Source organism: Anas acuta, chromosome 22, assembly GCF_963932015.1.
Source record: "Anas acuta chromosome 22, bAnaAcu1.1, whole genome shotgun sequence".
NCBI classification, from domain to species: Eukaryota; Metazoa; Chordata; class Aves; order Anseriformes; family Anatidae; genus Anas; species Anas acuta.
This window is the reverse complement of record NC_089000.1, coordinates 7,257,379-7,277,147: the sequence shown is the minus strand read 5'-3', so window position 1 is coordinate 7,277,147 and position 19,769 is coordinate 7,257,379. Positions and strand designations below refer to the sequence as shown.

Here is a 19,769-nt window from a genome sequence, read left to right as displayed (position 1 = left end):
AACCAAGAACCGAGGATGTGATTTTCCCTTTGTGCATTTTAATGCAAGTAGCTTGAGATCAGAGGTTGGTGCTGGAGGAGGCAGGGTGGGGACCTCCAGGAGGGCTCAGGGACCTCCCGGTGTGCTCAGGGACCTCCAGGAGGGCTCAGAGCCACAGGTGCTGGCAGCACGGAGCAGTTTGATGGCCTTGGCATTACAGTGAATGCATTCAGAGAAGTCGATCTGTTTGGCTTTAAGCTGATGTGAATACTGGAGGAGTGCTTTTGTCTCCATATCAGTTGTAGTCCTGAGCTGGTTACTCATGGAGAGCTCTGGTCGAGGTCCTTGGCGGTTCTTCTAACTGGGAACTTGTGATCATGGCTGAAGAGCTGCTTTAGCCCTGCCAGACGTGTCTATCAGTGTCACCTGCCATCCAGCTCGTGCCTTGCTATTCCTTGTTGCGAAATCTGCACTGCAAATAATTCTCCTTTCTTTCTTCTTTCTGCATCTACTGTTTGATATCAGACGACCCATGTGTTCCTTCCTCTTGTTCTTCTGCAGATTGCTGATGACCTGGGAAATGAGAAATTCTGCATTGATGCCAGCCAGAGCGGAGCTGGGAACTGGCTGAAGTACATCCGCGTGGCCTGTTCCTGTGACGAGCAGAACCTCGCCGTGTGCCACATTAACGACCAGGTAATGACTTCGGCAATTAGCCAAATTAACTGCTGCGTTCACCCATGTGGGCTGTGCAGTGGCAGCACCCGTGTCATCTTCCAGGCCTTGGCTCCTCTCGTGGTGGGGAAGGTTGTGTGAAATGTTGGCACCTGCTGGGAGGCGTAGGTTATGGGACTGAAGCACAAAGGAGGCAAATGGAAACCACTGCTGGTATTTCATTGCCATCAAACCCGTAAAAAGTTCATGCCACAAGTTGTCAGTGCTGGGCACATGGCTGCAGGCTGTGAACGCAGGTTTTGTCTGTATTTTAGAGGGGATGAGTGGGGGATGGATTGGGAGTCTGCAGAGCAAAGAGTAAAAACCCAATGGGCACATTGGGGAAAGGCTGGTGGAGCAGGCGGGGCAAGGGACATCACGGGGGTGGAATGGTTTTGATAATGGTAGTCCCAAAGACGCAGGAACCTTTCCTCTCTGCGCAGATGACAGGGTATTCCAGGGATTAAAGAGCTATTGTTTCTAACGTTGTTTGAAACATAAAACCAAAACTGGATTCAAGACGAGCAATCCAAGTTGGGAATTTCACAAACCTCAAATTGAGTACAATTCAAATATAAGTTACTGGTTCAGACCTAGCTTAAATGAGAAATGCAGTCATGTTATTGCCAGCTCGCAAACAGGAGGCATATTTGGATGCACACAAAAAAAGACTTGAGGATGGAAAACCAAACTTCTAAAAAGCCCAGTAAGAAAGCTGTACTGCGAGGGACGCTGGAGGGAATCTGGAGTAAGCCAGCTCTTGTCAAATGAGAGCAGCTCGGGCTGTGCCGAAGTGTCAGCCCACTTTGTGACCTTAGTTCCTGTTGTAAAATGCTTTTACATCATTTAACTTTGGACGCAGAAAGAAAAATACAAAAATACCGCAAATGTTCCCAACTCAGGCAACCTAGAGGAGATGGAGGCACAAAGCTCTGAATTTCAGCCCGCCTCGTTGAAACGAGCTGCTGATTGCTTCAGTGCCCACTCACCACTGCTCACAAGTGCTCTTACGGCAAGGAGCCCTCCAAGCAAGAGCCAACATTTATCATCAGCTCCTCGTCTTACACCGCGAGGGGCTCTCCGTGGCACGCGGGGCTGGCTCCTGCCTCTCGGCTTCAGGGAATGACAGGGTCGGTGTCTCAGCAGCCCTCCCGCTTCCCCTCGCCGATTAGCGAGGTCTGGGGCCGTGCTGGACGCTGCGGGGCCTCCTGCAGGTCCCCGGGACAGCAGTCTGGGTCTGCACGGTCCCCTTGGGGTTGCTGTGTCGGCAGCATCGCTGTGCTGCCTGCGTTATCTCGCGCCTTCCAGCAGTTATCGGTTGTGTCCAGTCAGATACGGGCACTTCTTTTCTGCTCAGTCTGAGTTCCGAGCACTTTTTGCCCAGCGTTCATCCTGGAGAAAGGGCGATGAAGCTGTTAGGGGAATTTTTTACCAGCAGCAGTAGGAAGGCGCAAATATTAAAGGGCAGAGGAAAAAAATCTTTTTAATTTGCGTTTCTTAAAACAATTTAGAGTGAGGAGAGAAAAGAAGTAGATATAGTCTTTTGACATGAATTAACATTGCTTTTTAAAACGTTAATTTGGCTGCTGGCTTCTCCCAGGTTCTTATAAATTAAGGGTTGCACACATACATAAATTTTGCCAGCAACCTGAAGGCTGTATCACGTTTTATTCTCAGCCCAGTCCCCTGCATGTCCTTCTGTCCTTGTCCCTCATCTGGAGATGTTTGGTGCTGCATACTTTTAGTGCATGCAGCAGGCTGACTGGGAAGAACAGCTGTTTATCATCCACACTCATCTTCTGTCCTTTGCTTTTTCTTTGTACTGACCATTCTTTCATGTCCTCTCAAAAAATAAACCCACTAAAACTTCAACAAAAGGGGGTGCATAGCAGGCAAATGGCTTTTCAGAAGGAATAAAAAGGTGCAGAATATAAAGAAATGGTAGCAAAGCAAAATGTTTTCTCCCCCTCAGCTTTCTTCCCTGGAAGACTGGGGAGTCTTAGGTCAGGCCAGTGGGATTGAGAGAATCCAGGGTAAGAAACACGGTGGGTGGTGGTAATGATAACTGGAGGCACTGGGAGCTCAGCTGGGTGAGGAGGAAAGGCCAAGTCAGGACGTACTTCTTCCTAAGCAATTGATTTTGAGAGCCTATGGACTCAACTGAATGGCAGCAGTACTTGGAGCAAGCAGCAGCATGTTAAGCTCAGGGCAGATTTTTCTATTTTATTTATGGAGGAGATGATTTAGCCGCGTTGGTTCTGGAATTTCCTATTCATTCCTCGTTTCCCTCACTGCTACACAAAACCAAGGCTCTTGACTTCGCAGGAAACCTTCTGGTGTCAGCTGATGGTTGCTTCTGGTAGTGAAACTGAGAACGATTCTTCTGCATGATGCTCCAAAGGCTAAGGATGGCCGGGGGTGTTCCTGGTGGTCGCAAAAACCAGGAGTGTCAGGTGCCAACACAGCTAGAGAAGGGACATGCCAAACACTGCCGAGTCTGTGTGGCTGTGAGCTGAGCCCTACTTTCATCAAATTCTGTCACAATTTGCAAGTAGCCCTTGGTGCCTTTTGGATACCGGGCCCTGTATTTGAAACTTCAGACACTTTAAATAAAATGAATGGATTGTAAAAGCAAATTCTTCATCCTGGCCGTAAGAAGCATACATTTTCAAAGGCACTGTAGCTGGTAGAACCGCTGTGGCTGGACCTAGCTGGAGATACAAAACGTTTTCACACAGCATCACTTCTTAGTTAGCTGATACCAACGTGAGTTTCCTCCTAACAAACAAGGGGGAGAGCTGTGCTTGTGGCCAGGGCTGCTGTGTGCTTTAAAAATGAATGCCCACGTTCTGCTGTGTGATATATTTAGAGCACCGGCCTCAGCCCTGCTCCCCTGTGCACCAGCACCCAGGGCAGTGCGGGGCGGCTGCGAGCATCCCGCGGGTGCGAGAGCAGAGCTGCGGCCCTGCACCAGGGGCTCCCGAAGCAGGAAACCTGCTGCGAGCGGCGTGAGCAAGCACTGCGGGGTCCTACCCAGTGCTACCGCCTGCTGCTGTTCCTTCCAACCCTCCTTAATTTCACGTTGTTAGCAGGGTGCCTTTTTTTTTTTTTTTTCCCGTAACAGGGACTCAAAAAAATAGGGAGAAAGGGTTTATCTTCGCTGGTCAGGAAGCATAAAGATTTATTTTCTGTTTGTACATGTGCAAAGGAAAGAAAAGCCTTGCAATAAAAGATTACCCACAAAATAACTAAGCAGCATTGTGTTGATGAGAGCCAGGACAAGCTTTTAATCAAAACCATTTGCTTTTCAGGAAAAAAATAAACATGTTTACATGGGGAGAAGGTCCTCTGCGCCTTCTTCTTCTTCTTTTTTTTTTTTTTTTCTTTTCACAAATAGACCACATTCTGTTCTTCTTTACATTCCTGTAACTCGGGAACAATCCCAGGAATATCCAGAGATTTTTTTCTGGATTTTTTAATGAAGTAATTGGCAACAGAATCTGCACCTCAGAATGTTTTTTTTTGTTTGTTTGTTTGTTGTTTTTTTACATTAATAGATTAAAATGCTGAGAGGTTAGGGACATTTCATTAACTATTTTTCAGTAATGAAATAATTTTCAAATGCAGAATAATGTTAGCCAGTTTCCTTTATATTTAGTCTCATTTGATAGGTATTTGAAAAGAACAGAAGATCCTTGTTTGCCTGAGATGCCTGTGTTTCTAAAGGAGGGCTGGAAAAGGATGGTAGAAAAATGAAACGATTTGGTGAATGCATCTGGAAAATGATACATGACTTCTGTTTTATTTTTTCGTGTCGCTACTGCTGCCTTCACAGGGCAAATACTTCAGCAGTTTAGCTGTACTTATTCAGGAGACTGTAATATTAAACAGAGTATATGTAATAAATATAATAGCCATGAGCTTGCTTTCAGTATGATAGCTGCTGCTTTTGTTTGTGTTACATATATTTTTTAAAAGGGCTAGCAGGAGTTACGGTGCTGGAAAAAAAATAGGCCTCTGTTTAATAAATCAATCTCGTGTGTGTGTATATAATACAGATTTTTTAAAATATATTTTTACATACATAACCTCATACTGTGAGTCTGTGTTCAGGATTCCTTGCTATGTAATACAATGCCTTAAAAAGAGGAAATAAAAAGCAATGTGGTGTAGTGGAGACAAAGGGAAGGCTACTCCAAAGGAGGAAAACGGCTGAACAAAAGCAAAATGTGCAGTCCCGTCCTGGCCAGAAATGCACGAGGCCAAACTTTTTACGTATTTACTCCTCCTTGAGCCAGGCAGCCGCAGAGATAGGTCTGAGCGTGGCCTCAGACGAACAGTAGGTAGAAACATTTGCCTTGTTGTTTTATTGAATTTTCGGATAGTTAACTACTTGCCAGGCCAGCAAAGCAGCAGCTTTTTAGCTCGCTTTAAATTGTCTTTGTGCATCCCTTCCATGGCACGCTGATGCAATTAGTGGGTGTGTTTTTTGATCTTTAGGTAAACACTGCAGCTGTTCTCTCAGTTCTCTAATGCTCTTTTTGCCTGAAGTACAAACGTGTTACCGCGCTGAAGCTAAGATAAATAGTAGACATAACTCATGCAGCAGGTAAACAGTGCTGTTTCTTATGAAAGATACTTAAATAATGAGATAATAACGCGGGCGTACTTTTCTCACTTCATGTGTTTCATCTCCATCTCTTGCCCTGGTACTGGAACCAGTTAAACAATTACCACATCGCTTCTGAGCCGTGGCCGCCTGTCTCGGGAACACTTTTTCTCAGAGAAAAGATGTTCAGCTTGGGTTCCTCTGTGCTCCGCTCCGAGGAGATCGGCGTGCTGCGGTTCTGCGTTATCAATACTTTCAGTAATTGTTCCAAATTGCTTTGTTTTGTGCTGCGAGATGTTGGAGCCAGAGCCAGCTTTCTGTGACACCAAGTTTACGTCCGCAGGAGTAGTTACAGGGCAGAGCTGTGGATCGAGCCCAGACTAGGAAAAAGATTCCCCTGTTCTTTCCTTTCCTTTTTTTCTTCTGTCTTTAATTCTCTGTGCATAGAAAGCAGAATAGTTTTTATAAAAATAAAAATGTAGTATTTTCAAACTTCTGTTAGAGCATTACCCAAAACTGAGTTATATTATTAACTGTTTTATGTTTAACTAAAACTTACTGATAATTATGAGATTGCTGATTTAATATTTATTTGGTGCCCTTTTGTGGTGAGAGAAAGAAATGATAATGTGTGGAATTTTTATCTAAATGATGGATAGAAATGATATGAATGTAAATGTTCTGTTGGATTAGTAAATCTGATCTTTTTCAGTGCACAACAAATAAAAAAAGGAAAGGAAGCACAGCAGTAGTTTTAATTAATTCAGAGCATCAGTAACATGATTGCAAGATGAAGTTAATTATTGTAATGAAATGTTTGATGAAATTAATGTGACTCCAGCAGAATTCAACTTTTTCCTGATAATTAATGAAGCTTGCAGTGTATTTCTTGACAGACTGTTTGCAGCAATGTGTTTATATACAATAAGGTACTTTGTTCTAAAAACAAACAGGAGGGATAAAGGAGTTAAGATTATGATATAGAGGTTATTAACCATTAACATTAACCATTTAATATTATAATTCTGACGGATTTTTCCCAGGTAAAATTCATGAATGTATTTGTGAAGAACTAGGTAGACGTTTTAGATTGTTGTTTGTATTTCAGTGCTGATTAGGTTTGGGATTACGAGCTGAAAGAGAAATGATCGTTAATAGCTATATTGAGTTATTTTCTTACTTCTCTTAGGTAGCTCCAAGTGATAGTGTGTTATGAGTTCTGTTTTACTGAGCCAAGCTCTAAGGTCAGTGTTTGTTCCGAGTCTTTTTTGTTTTGTTCTGTTTTTCTTTTTTTCTTTTATTTTTCTTTTATTTATTTTTTTTCCCAGGCATATTTACCATTAAACTCAGCGTGGTTTGGTCCTGATTGAAGCTTGTCTTGTTGAACAAGCAGGCAAGGAAAAGTGCGAATGAAAAAAGGAATGAGAGGAGGGAGAATGTTATCTAATTCCTTGTTTGCAGTGGAATCTGCAGGAGTGCAGCCCCACAGTCGGTGCTGAGAAGTTCAGTGCCATCTTTCAGAGGCGCCCCCAGCTCCTTCCAGCTGCAGCAGGGCACCCGCCTGCCCTCGGGTTTGCTCTGAGGGGTGCTGGTGGCACCTCCAGCGACCCAAGCCCAGGTTTCGTGATGGTGCCCGGCTGGAGTGGGTTTGTGCGTGCTTGGTGGGTGAGTTAGTTACAGAGCAGGGCAGTGTTGTGCTGAGTTGTGCTGAGGGCTCTGCCAAGTGCAGGGCTGGGTTTCTGCTCGGTTTGGGCCGTGTTGTGGAGCCACCAGCCCGCGGCGTGTTCTCAGACACAGGGTGGCCGTGCCACGGCGTGGCTTGAGGCAGAGATTTTGCATTTTTGTTGGGTGGCTCCGCTCTGCTTGTACACACGCCGTTAATATTTCGATTAGCCGGCAATTGAAATCGCAGGGCTTTCCGAGCGTGCTTCAGCGGATCAGCGCGGGCAGCCGGGGCGATCAAGCGGCGAATTCAGCTTATCAGAAAGGGGCTCTGCCAAGCGCCGTCAGCCAGGGCCGCCTCAGGGCCACCTCGGGGCTGCCTCAGGGCCTCGGGGCCTCGGCTCCGCTCCTCGGGGCCGTGCCGGCCGGCGGAGGGGCCTCGGGGCCGGGCTGAGGGGAGCCGGGGCTGAGGGGAGCCCCGCGGGCCGGGGCCGTGCGCGGGCGGAGCCTGCCCCCTGGCGGGCCGGGCCGGGCCGGGACAGCGGGGCTCGGGCGGCGCCGAGGAGGAGCCGGGGCAAAAAGGGCTCGGGGCTGCCAGGGGATGTCCCCAAAAAGAACTTGATGCGTTGCTACTCAAGGGAGTGCAAATAAAACTTGGCAGTTAGTCACTGCTACCTGCTGAATTCTCGTGGCGGTGTTTGGAAGAGGACAGGGTGCAGCATGCTCGCACGGAAGGCATCCTGCCATTGAGCTCCTGCTGCTGCTGTTTTTCGCGTTTTTTTGTGCCGAGGATTCTCAGGAAGGCAGCTCCCGGCTCCAGGCACCGACTGCTCGCACCCTGCTGACCCGCGAGGTGCACCGATGTGGGGGGCCGGCAGCACCAGGAGCTGGCTCAAGCAGGCTGCGGTCAGCACAGCCTCCTTCCCGTGTACCTGGCTCTTTTCTCTCAAGGCACGAGGCACAAGGGGTCTGCTCTCATGTCACCCATCGGTCACTGGCCATGCTGCCCTGGTCCCTCTTTGCTCTGGGTGTAGGACAGCAGAGATGAGGGCATGGTGGGTGTGTGCATGTAGCAGACGAGGTGCTATGAAAACACGCACTGACGAGTTGATGCCTGGCAACCTTACACCTTGCTGCACCTTGGATAATGTTGATTTCTCTCCTGTATTATTTTTTTCCAAAGAAATGCATCCTTGGAGTAGAATACACTGGTTCAGGACACCCACATAAGGCCTGGATATCATTTAAACCATGCTCTACGCAGTTTAAATGGGTATTTAAATGGTGCACACAGCTGGCGTGAGGTCTCTGCCCTTGTCTGAGTTCTGTTTCCATTCCGGGTTTGTTCTGCAGTGCAGCAGCAGAGGTGCAGGAGGCCAGCAGCGTGTCCTCGTCACACCTCAGGACACACAGCTCCCCTCATTAGGCAGTGGATAAACTGCTCAGGTGCTGTCATTAGGAGTCAGATCCTCAGGTTGTATGTGGGAGTAATCCACAGAATAATGGTGTGAGGGATGCTAATTCCACTCTGTAATCATTAGGCCAGTTTCAGCTTAGAGAAACAGAGACTTAGCTGCGTCAATTCCATCAGCTTGATTTTCCCTTTGCTGTAACAAACACACAGGAAGCTTAGAGGAGGTAGGAAAAACAATTGGAAGATTTTTGTGTAATATAAATGAGAGAGGCTGTTACTGTAAATACTACTTTATGGTCCGAACTGCATGAAACTCTGACATGCACAGAGTAAAATAAAGGCAGGAAAAAAAGAGCTCTCAGCAGCAATTATGCAAATCAAGTGACAGCCTCCCCTATTAGCTGGAATAATTTGAGTTATTGGTTAAAAATGTAAAATGCAAGTCTTTGCATATTTAACATGTCTCTCAATTTATTTATTTATTTTTTTTGTTTCTGATTCCCAGATCTATTATAAAGTTATTAAAGAAATTGAGCCAGGAGAAGAGCTCTTGGTGTATTTGAAGGAAGGTGGTTATTCACTTGGGAACATGGCGCCCAGCATGGAAGGTAAGGCCTCGTTTTGCGAGCTAGGACCTTTCTGCACCCCTCACCAGCCAACCTAGGAGTGTTCAAGAACCCCGATTAGTGCTGAACTGGGACAAAAACCTGACCTGGTGCCCACCCCTTGTGCAGCTGTTCGTATTTTCTGCTTATTTCCACTCTTTCTCACTGGTGAGAGTAGTTACCTTAGTCAATGATGGCAAACAAGCTTTTATTACCTTCAAAGCATGCAGCTGATTCATTTAATTCCTGTCGAGGAACGTTGTGCCATAAAAATGTGCCAAACCATCCCAAGGCTTGCAGAACTCTCGTCATTAGAGCTTTGGATTATGTGGAGAAGGGGACTTGGCAGGGGACGGAAGAGTCATCACTAAAATTATTATTACTACAACAAGCACCTCTGAAACCATGAACTGATGTGGTGAAGGGGAAAAGAATGATTATTTTTAAAAGAAACCTCATATTTTTATTACCGCAGTGTCTGTCCTGCCTCGCAGCAAGTTGGTGTTGCTGGACAAGGTGCATGGCTCAGGTGGTTTCCTTGACTTCATATCTCATGTGAAGCAATGTGACAGACTAAGCATTATTCACTCCTTCATGTATTTTCCTTAAAATAGCCTGATTATTACTGAGTTTCAGTAATCACACAGACTATGTAAAAGACCTTTATGCTCTCCACATTAGAAGTTTTCTAGTAAGCTAGGGCAAAGAGCAATGTGCTAAAATTTTGAGGTTCTCTTACTACATGAAAACTGTGCTACGTGAAATTTGAGAGGATGTGTAGAGAGGGATGGGGAAGGAGAAGAGTTTGAGTCCTTCCTTTTTCATGGTGCACAAAGATGGCTATAAAATACTTACCTTTTTAATAAAAAGAAAGAAGCATGAAGCTTTCTGCTTGCTATTCTGTTAGACTGTTGAAAGCCTTGAGTTCAAATTTAGTTTCACAAAGAAGAGAAACGTGTTACTGCAGCGTAAGAGTAGCCAGAACTCTCAGGGTAAGGTAACTGGCAGGCTGAGGGCTTTGGGAAGGAAGGACAGACTGAGCGGGTTCTGTAAGAGGCTGTTGGAGGCAGCCAGGAGGAGCTCCCTGGGGACAGGTTGCTGCTCTCCTGTCTTCCAGGGGCCTTGCACGCTTCCCTGCAGTAGCTGGTGCTGGCAGCGGGAGAACAGGCTGGCAGGACACATGGCCTGAAGCAATCTGGCAATCTGAGAGTGTCTCTTGGATATTTTTTTGCTGGTTAATGTGCTTTTCTCAATATCCATCTGACTCTGGCTAACATTTGGTGTCCCACCTCTTTCACTTCAAGTGACAGAGCTTCTCCATACAAACGCTCCGCAGTGGAAATGACCTCTTAGGAAAATGAGGAAAGAGTTGCTACGTTGTGCCCAAAAATGTTATAGAAACAAGGCAACAGCACAGGCATGTCTAAAGTAAAAGGAAACTATACAAATTCTTAAATTGTTTATTTGAAAATTAAACTTTTTTCCTGAAATGAGTGCAAAACTCTATCATACTAGAGCAGTCCTCAGTCCTAACCTAATGTGAAGTACATTGTGATTCATAAATGAAAATCAGTCCAGGCTTGCAAAGTTCTGCTGTATTTTATGAAGTTCTTGGTTTTCTCAACATTTGGTAACAGTGAATGTCGGGGAGCAGTGTAGAAGATGCAGGAATTATCTCAAGTGAAGAGATTTGTGGGGCATGTTATTTGTCTTTTTCTGTTCTTTCATTGAGTTTAGAGCCTGTTTCAGGTTTCTCATTATTTGATGATTCATTTCTAAAAATACATTCTCATCTATCAGTCTTCTTTAATCTGTTAGCTGGAACTATTGCTCTATGTGATTAATTGCTGGAATTTGAATTATTTCACCTGGACATCCTACAACACATTTATTTTTCTTTCACCTGTATATGAATATAATGTTCAGATTCAGATTTGCAGTAAAACTCTTTAACAGTGTATAAGCGATATGAACAATTAGCCTGAAATGCTTCTCAGGATCCTCTCGAGTTTGAGGATCAGTGCTCTTTATGAGCAGGCATTGCAGTAGCTGCTGTCTCACTGAGACGTCAGGTTTGGAATTATTTTTTCAGTGTTCTCCCCACAAAGAAGTTAATAATTTTCTTGAGACCGACACACAGACATGAATAATTTCTGTACTCGCAGCCATGGAGTAACACATACCTTTTTTGATGCCAGGGAGAAATCAGAAAGAAAATTCGTCACTGTTTAGCATTTCTGTTTCTAACAGGCTTTTATTTGAGCGAGCAAAAAGTGCTCCTTGTTTTCCATCGTTGTCATTATATAACATTTATCTGTATCTTCCTGGTAACGTCTAGTGCTTTTGCCACATAATTGCTTTCGAATTATAATAGGCCAACATTAAATATTTGACTTCTTAATACTTTTTACTTTCAGTAATGCTATCTTCCTGCTGCCTCGCACCCCCATTTCGATTCTGAATTAACAAGAAAGAAAATGCAAAATTGTTCCACACAAAGATAATTATCATAAAAATCTTTTATCCAAACCCCAGCCAAACACAGCAGACCCCTTATCACTGCAGGAATTTTGAGTAGGGCACTTGAACTCCTTTGAGATTCAAGTCTGGTAGATTAGCATGTAGATGCCACATAATTGTGTTCCCCTTGGTTTCTCTGAAAGCTATTAGGCACTGATTTATTTTTCTGCTACATTCCTGCTTTGTCCTGAGTGTTACTGATGGAACTTAAGATAGACACATATAACCATAGATTTGACAAACAAGACATAGAGAACAGGCAGCAATTTTTTGTTACTGGATTTTTCTTTTCTTTTTATCCCCTTCTCCTCTGTAAGGTACTGAGGCAGGAACCTTCTTTTGAAGGGCAGTATTTTTATTTGTGGTGCTTGAAGAAGGAACAAAAACTTTAATGAGAACTTGTTTTGAAGGGTGATATTTTTTATTTTTGATGCTTAAGGAAAGAAAAAGAACTGTAATGAACCTAAAGTGTAAAAACTGGGTGTCTCGTATAAAGGCACAAAGCAGACACCAGGTCTTGTTAGTTCAGTTCTGAGCTTCCTTTGTTACTGGGGATTTTTTTTTGCAGGGTGATGACCTGGCCCTTGGTCTGCAGGTCAGTTCCTTTCCCTGCAGCAGTATTTATTGAGAAGTCTGATTTCTAATGTTCTGAAATTCAGAAAACAGAATGCAATGCTGGGTATTGATAGGAGATAACCAGCTGCTCTACCAGCCAGTCATTGCTTCCCCTGCTTAGCCTGTGTGAATATCAGAATAATATTTGCAGCCAGTGGTGACATGTATAAGGTGTGACTACAGGCCTTTTGATCATATTTTTTCAGTCCTTTAAATCTTTTTCAAGAAACATTCCTTTTTCCAAATCCAGATATTCTGAAAAAAAACATTTCTTTTCCTATCATCCATCTCTTCTACCTACAAAAAAGCTGTTGCACTGGATAACAGGAGAGGGACGTTGCTGTTACTGAAGCAGGAGCTGGACAAAACAGGGTTTTTTCAATTAACTGATGTGCGAGGGCTAGATCTATAAAATCTGTGCAGCACACAAGACATGCAAATGCAAAAAGACTCCATGTCTCATCTCAGCTGCCTTGTTTCTTCTGTTATTTCTTCCATTTCTTAATAAAGTCCGAAGGGGGCAGCTCCTCAGCTGGTGTAAGCGTGCCTGTGCCAGCCACTGCCGACTGAGGATCGCCTTATATTGTGTGTAACGGTGTGAGGCCGGTAATTCTGCTCCGAGAACAAGGAGGACTGGAAGGAAATGACTTCTGTAACAGTTATTAGCGAGGTTATTAACGTATTTCATCTGTCTGTCTATCTACCTAAACTGTAATCTCAACGAACGGGCAAAAAAATGTTCTTGTTGGTAACAACAGGTAGCAGAACATCAGGGTGGGAGCTGTAGGAGGGTGCCTCTGAGTCATCCATCTTCAGCCGGGTATGCAATAAATTATTTTCTGAGGCTCATTTGCCAAACTCCGAGTGGATTTCTGGTTCCTAGAGGATACTCTGGGTAAAATAAGATGTGGTTAATCGTATGAATCTCAGTCTGGGATAGGAAAAACCTTGTATGGATTTGGGAAGTCATTTTAATGTATTTTCTCGAGTCAAAAAAGAAAAAAGGGTAAATGTTTTTCCCTTCCAAGCTTATCATTTTGGGGAATTGCCACGGTTTCTGTCTGTGAGATGCTGAGTTTTGTAGGAGCTTCTCAAGAGGTGAAGCCATCTGGGAGTCTCCGGTCCAGAGGGCTTTCAGTCTCTTCTACAAAAAAGAAGCCTTGTCGCATTTAGCCGTCAGTGTGTTTAGAAGAGAGCAGGGAGGAGAACTGCCAGGTTTGCTGGGTGAGTTCTGAGGCAGAGGATCACTCTGCCAGGCTGCCCCCTGAGAGGCTTTGTCCCACTCCCTGCAGCGCAGCCGGCTGTGCGGGGCGATGAACTGAACTGCTGCCCCACGTGCGTCGCTGGGAGCCCGAGCAGAACAAAAGTGCCGTGGCGTTTGGCAGCACCGGGGGCACTTCAGAGTGCAGGCTGACGTCTGAGGCTACAAAACCCTGGTGCTGAAGCAGCTGAGCACTCATCTCGGTGTGCGTGAGAGCTAACGTGAGTGCTTTAAGCACTGAGAGATGGCGCAGCGAGGATACGTCCTCAGCCCGTGCAGTGCGTGTTTGGGCACTTGATGTTTCGTGCCCGGCTCTTCTCACCTGGGCTTTGGATGGGTCACGAGTGAGAAGTGCAGCACGCCTCAGCCCTTCCCATGCCCCCGCACCGAGCCTGCCCCTGCCAGGGTCTTTGTCAGGCCATAAACTCAGGTGAAATCTTAAATTTTGCTAGCTAACATCATGCGCTCCGTGCTGTTGGTAGAAGTAAAATGCAGTAACAGACCATAATGTGATACTGCAGTTCCTTTTTTCTTTCCCTTTTTGTATTTTCATAAAAAGCAGTTTGGATTATTTTAATGATAGGTAATGCACAGTCTCTCAATAGTGCTAGGTAGTTTATTATGTCCTAATTTCCAGGTTTTCTTCCCCGGGGACCTAAAACACACGAGATGCATATTAGTGCTGTTCTACAAAATGCTAATAAACAGAATTTTTCTAAGGAGCAGAACAGGGGCTAATCCACTTCCCTGTGAGACTGCTGATACCAGTACGGAGTATATATATGATGTGTCAAAACTAGTTGGAATGGGAAAGACACCGGTATTTTCTTCCCTTAGGTTGGCTTTTTTAGTCAAACCTGTTCCCCCGAGCCATCCCCCAAAAGGAAGATGTCGACCCGTTGCATTTTATTTCTTCTTGCATCCCTCTCTTTCAGGAAATGCTGTAGCACCTCTGCATTTGGGTTATTCTCTGCATAAGCTGGGTTTAGCAGCACGAGACGTGCTGCTCGGATAAGTAGCAGGGCACAGCTGATCGTGTCTCAGCGATATTTTCTCTTTTAGCTCTTTGGCTCGTTCCAGCCCGCGGCCACGCTGATACTTTCCATGTAGGTGCGACCTCGGGGGTTTTGTCTGCCCACGCGGTTGTGCAGCGGCTGCGGGACCTCGCCGGTCGCTGTCAGCTCAGGAGCAAGTCACAGCCTGGGTGCAGGCACTGGGGTGCAGGGGCACGGGGCAGAAACCACAGCCCGGGCTGAGATACGCCGCAGGGAGAGGGGTGGAAAAGGAGACGGCCGCCAGAGCGCAGGCAGGGACGCGGCGGTCCCCGTGTGATGCTGCCCACGTTGGTGCTTGTGTCACGGTGTGAGCAGGATGGCAGTCGTGTGAAAGCAGGAGCAGACGAGCGTGTTCGGTGCTTTAAACCAAGGGTTTGCTGGAGGGTGCTGGGTTTTGAAGCTGGCTGCAGACAGGTGAGTGGCCAAGAAGAGGTGAGGGCGGCCCGGTGTCACCCTGCTGTCTGCTCCATCACCACCTCTCCTCCTGGCTTCATCTCGTAGGAAGCATGTTGCCACTCTTCCCTCTGAAGCAATGCATTTTACAGGCTTTCCTTTTGAAAGTGAAGTAATCAGACAAAGAGAATAACACCTGGTACGAAACAGAGCTCCAGAGAGCAGAGGAAGAGGGCAGAGGGACAGGGGAGCGCAGCACGAAGGGCCCAGTGGTCGCTGGAAGCTGCTGCTTCGAGCTGGCTGCAGGGTGGAGAAACCCCGAGCTGTCCCGACTCCCTCGCAGAGGTTGTTCTCCTGGAAAATTTACAGCTCTGAGCTGATTGTTTGACTTGGCACCATGGTCAGGATGCTGCCTTGTAAACTTAATAATAGCTGCCCTCTTTTTAATTTGTTTGACCTTGACTACAATAATTTATTATGTGCATTAGAACTTTTTTTAAAAAAAGGAAAGAAAAAAAAAAAAAAAGAAGCCCAGCACAACAACAAAGACTTTGGCTCCCTTTCCTTTCCTCCGCAGTGCTCTGGTGCTGAACCCCTCCTGTCTGATGGCGCACCGGGCTCCTCGGCAGCGCGGGGCCAGCCGAGAGGACAGTGCTGGGAGGGCATTTGCCGAGAGAGGAGCGTCCCCAGGTTGTTCTGGGGCTGGGATGTGCTGCTCCCAGCATCGGCCCTGATCCCAGCGTGGTTTGTTCCTTTCTTTCCTGGCAGCCCCCTCTGAGGAGGAGCTCGCCGGTGCTTTCCGAAAGCCACCACGCACGAGGGCTTGCTGTTAGTGCTTAAAGTGAAACCCTTCTGCTGTCACCGCCTGCCTTGGTTTCTCTGTCCTGTCACTTGCAGATCTCCTCTTTGTTTGTTTTTTAGATGAGAATATTACATTTTCTTTGCAAGCACAACATTGGGTAAAATAGCTGGAATCGTTTGAATGTCCTGGTCCTCGAGTCCAAATCCTCTGGTCTGTCTGTTTCAGAGGAGCACACGTTTCGCTGCGAGGACTGTGACGAGCTTTTCCAGTCAAAGCTGGACCTGCGGCGACACAAGAAGTACGCCTGCAACTCCGTCAGCTCCCTCTACGAGACTCTGAACGACGAGATCAAGCAGGAGGGCCTTGGCGATGGGCAGGTCTACGAGTGCAAAGACTGCGAGAGGATGTTCCCCAACAAATACAGGTACGGGTGCTCGCCAGGCACAGCCTTTGGCGCTGCTTCGTGGCAATGCAGAGTTCTGGGGCTCGCTTTGAGTGCCCCGAGACCTGCTGAGGGTTGGGACAGACTCATTGGTAGGCCTGGTCAGCATCTTTGCAGGAACTCCTCCCACGTGATGTAGTTCTGAGGGAAACCAGCGGTAAGACATCCTGCCACTGTTTGCATGAAGAGCGTATTTTAAATATAATCCTTGGCCATTTGAGATCAGTGGCTATAAAGAGGCATTGCTGTACTGAGAGCTCTAATGGGATCATGAGCTCCTCCTTGATCTTACAGCAGCAATTAATAAATTCTGCTCCAAGCACATATCAAGTATAGCTTTTTAAAGAGGAAAATGTTCATGAAAATACTTCGTGTTTACCAGGCATTTTTGTAGTAGAACTGTGGAAAAAAATATTCTCCATCTTTTTTTATTTTATTTTATTTGCAATGATTATTAAAACAGAGATCTTCGAGATTTCTGATACATTTGCAATGTGGGACTCATTCAGTGTTAGGTGCCAAGTTTAAAAAAATGTTGAGCTTTTATTTTTTATTATTTTAGGACTGTGGTTCTCTGCATCCCGAGCCTTTACCATCTAGGCTGTGTTTTCAAGGTTTTCTCCACAGCGTGTGAGGGCTCGGAATGTGTTCGTTTGCACAGTGTGCTGTCTTAATTCCTGTACTTCTTATGTTAATTTAGGAAATACCCTTTGGAGATTTATGTGTATTTGTCTCTTTGCAATGTTTGTGCATTTCCTGGTTCCTCTTGGGGACCTAGAGTGGCAGCGAGTCCATTTTACAGGAGTTGAGAGAAGCAGGAGGATTTTAAGTCCCATTTTTCCCTTCATACTTGTTTTATCCCGTGTGGGTAAGATGTTCAGAGTCTGCTGGTGAAGCTCATGCCAGGTATTCAGACGATGTGGCTTGGTTAAGGTCCCAGTATCCCTCGATTTCTTGGGAGCAGTGTGATCAGAAAGACCTTGCCTCAGTTGAAGACTTGACTCCCCTTGGGACATCTCTCCATTGCAAGCATTCCTGGCAGCGTAGCAGAGGCTTTTAAGTGTCGGTAGGTAAAAGGGACGAACAAATGACTTGTTCAGTCAGATGGAATACCTGTGGAAGGGCCAGGAACAGAACACCAGCTTCTTTTTTAAGCAAATAATACAAAGCGACTTTTTTTCAGCAGGGAAAGATAGAGTCAGCAACATCACCGGTCTGTGTTCTACACGCTGACGGATTTAGTGGGGCTGGAGAGAATTTCCACATCCATCCCTCCTCCATCAATCTGCTGCATTTTATGTACTGAAAAGCCCACTAAAACACAGAATAAATCCAGTCAGCATACCTAGATGGTCTTATAATTTTTCAGAAGTTAATACAGATCAAATCAAGAGTGCCACTGGGGAACTGAAATTGAGCATTTAGCAGCTGACTAAATAAATAAATGTTTTGCTAATCCCAGTAGGTACTTGCCTCTAAACAGCATATTAGTTTGTCCATATTTGCTCTAAATAAACTCATAAATCACAGTTAACAGGAACATATTTTTATATATGTATATGAAAAGTATATATTTCTTTGTACGTGTAAAAAATTTCATAGTGTTAAGAACACCATTTTTTTAGCAAAAATGAATATTGCTTCTTTAAAATGAGTGGATTGTCAGTTTACAAGGGGCACGTTCATGAATATTTACTATCACAACTTGAAAGAGGAGGAGGTTTTTCGGAGAGTAGCAGGATGCCTGCTGCTTGCATTGGTGCTCGGGACGAGGCAGAGGCAGGGCTGCGGTGGAGGGGCAGCGCAGCGAGCGCCGCGTTCCCCTGCTGTGGCCCGCGTCCAGCAGCCGGTTGGGTTTGCCATCGTCCTCCTGGTCCGAGGGAGGCTGCCAGTTGGCAGAAGCTGAAATTGCCGAGTTAAGTAATAAAAGATGTCTGACGTTTCGAAGTGAAATGTGTTTGCACCCTATCGTGTTTCTTTCCAACGCTAAGTTGCCGTGTTCCGGGAAGCCGTGGGCTTTGTGCCCACGAAAACGGCAACGCGATAGCCTCAGCAGCAGCAGCTCATATCTTGTCTTTCCCTGTGGGGATGCCATAGAAATCTTGGTCACAAAGTGCTCATTTTTCCTTTCGGGACCCCGCAGGGTCAGGTCTGGTTTTACCTTCCCTCTCCCCCTTCTAACTGGTCTCAGGTATTTAGTAAGTCACAAAACCCAGCAGCATTTTGAGGCGGCGAGGGCAGCTTCCATCTGTGAAATAAATGCCAGAAATGTGCCTGCGGCCGCACCTTCCATTGTTGCTGTGCTGCTCGCCTGCTTTCTAATAGGGGGTCGTGCGTGGGGGCTGTAGTCAATCCTGGCCCCACACCACGAGCCCTGGCCGGTTTCTCTGTCGTCCCCATCAGTCGTGGCTCATTTCACACCCCCTCGGTGCCATGGACAGGGTGCGTGGTGGCGCGGGCCTGGCTCAGCGGGCCCCGGGCCCCTTTCCCCCTTTCTCTCTTGCAGCCTGGAGCAGCACATGGTGATCCACACTGAGGAGCGGGAGTACAAGTGCGACCAGTGCCCGAAGGCCTTCAACTGGAAATCCAACCTGATTCGTCACCAGATGTCTCACGACAGTGGGAAGCGGTTTGAATGTGAAAACTGTGTCAAGGTACGGCGCCGAACGCGGCAACCGCAGGCAGCTCTGGGGAAAGAGGGCGCTGGGGCCGTGTGCTGCTGCTCGGGCCAGCTCCCGTTGTACCAGTAACGGCCCCGGTCTTCTCCCTCCGGCTTTGTTTCCGCTCCCTGAAGGTGTTTTCTCTTTCAGGTGTTTACCGACCCAAGCAACCTCCAGCGGCACATCCGTTCCCAGCACGTTGGCGCGCGAGCCCATGCCTGCCCCGACTGCGGCAAAACCTTTGCCACCTCGTCTGGCCTCAAACAACACAAGCACATTCACAGTACTGTCAAACCTTTCATATGTAAGTTGTCACGGCCATCACAGAGTTCTGGCTCTTGCTATAATTGCACGTATCCTGCGGGGCCCCCCAGTACTAGCTGTCCCTCTGTGAGCAGCCGCTGTAATTTTATAGGTCAGAGCACAAGATGAAATTCCGCAGCAATTTTTTTTTTTTTTGCATGCTCCCTGTTTTTTTAGTAAACATTCATGGCAGTTTTTGACTTTCTTGACAAGTTAAAAGCTGAGTCTCTCAGCAGTCCCAGTGATGCCATTTTCTCATATCTTTTCTTTCTTCTTTTTTCCCTTAATAATTTTTGAATGTTCATGTTGGTGACATAAATAAATAGCTGGCACAGCCTGATCGAGGTGTTTTTCAGGGGTGCCTCAAATCCTCTAGCTGTGGAACAGAATTTGGAGTAGTCACGGAGACGTGAAGAAGGTGTTTTTTAAAAAGAGAGTTTTTTCCTCTTTATTTACTGCATGTTTCATCTAGATAGTACTTGGAAGGCAAATAAATAGCAGATTAACTGTGTCCTTAGTGCTCGCTTTAGTGCAATATTTCCAAAAGAGCGTTTTCCCTCAAGAGCCATTCATCTCCTTTCTTGTCATTTTTGGGGGTTGTATATTTCTTTAATTGACACAGCACCTATTGGATTTTGATAACTGTGCAGAAAAGTGGATTGTGTCACAACAAAGCTATAGAAACTTTAGGGACTACTTCCTGACACTCTTCAGAAAGTGTCATTAAAGCACAGA

The 19,769-nt window shown here is 46.1% G+C and overlaps 1 protein-coding gene across 14 annotated transcripts in view; it reads left to right on the top strand.

Annotated features, from left to right (window-relative positions):
* The window catches only part of PRDM16 (PR/SET domain 16), a 296,501-nt gene that overhangs the window by 244,770 nt on the left and 31,962 nt on the right, over positions 1–19,769 (top strand). For 13 of the 14 annotated variants that reach the window (XM_068658816.1, XM_068658818.1, XM_068658817.1 and 10 more), the window contains 5 exons: positions 541–675; positions 8,884–8,986; positions 15,855–16,053; positions 18,578–18,725; positions 18,882–19,035. In XM_068658816.1, the coding sequence (XP_068514917.1) occupies positions 541–675; positions 8,884–8,986; positions 15,855–16,053; positions 18,578–18,725; positions 18,882–19,035 (739 nt within the window). Of the gene's footprint in view, positions 1–540; positions 676–5,201; positions 5,303–8,883; positions 8,987–15,854; positions 16,054–18,577; positions 18,726–18,881; positions 19,036–19,769 lie in introns of those variants that run through there. The other variant, XM_068658826.1, reaches the window with a different exon arrangement.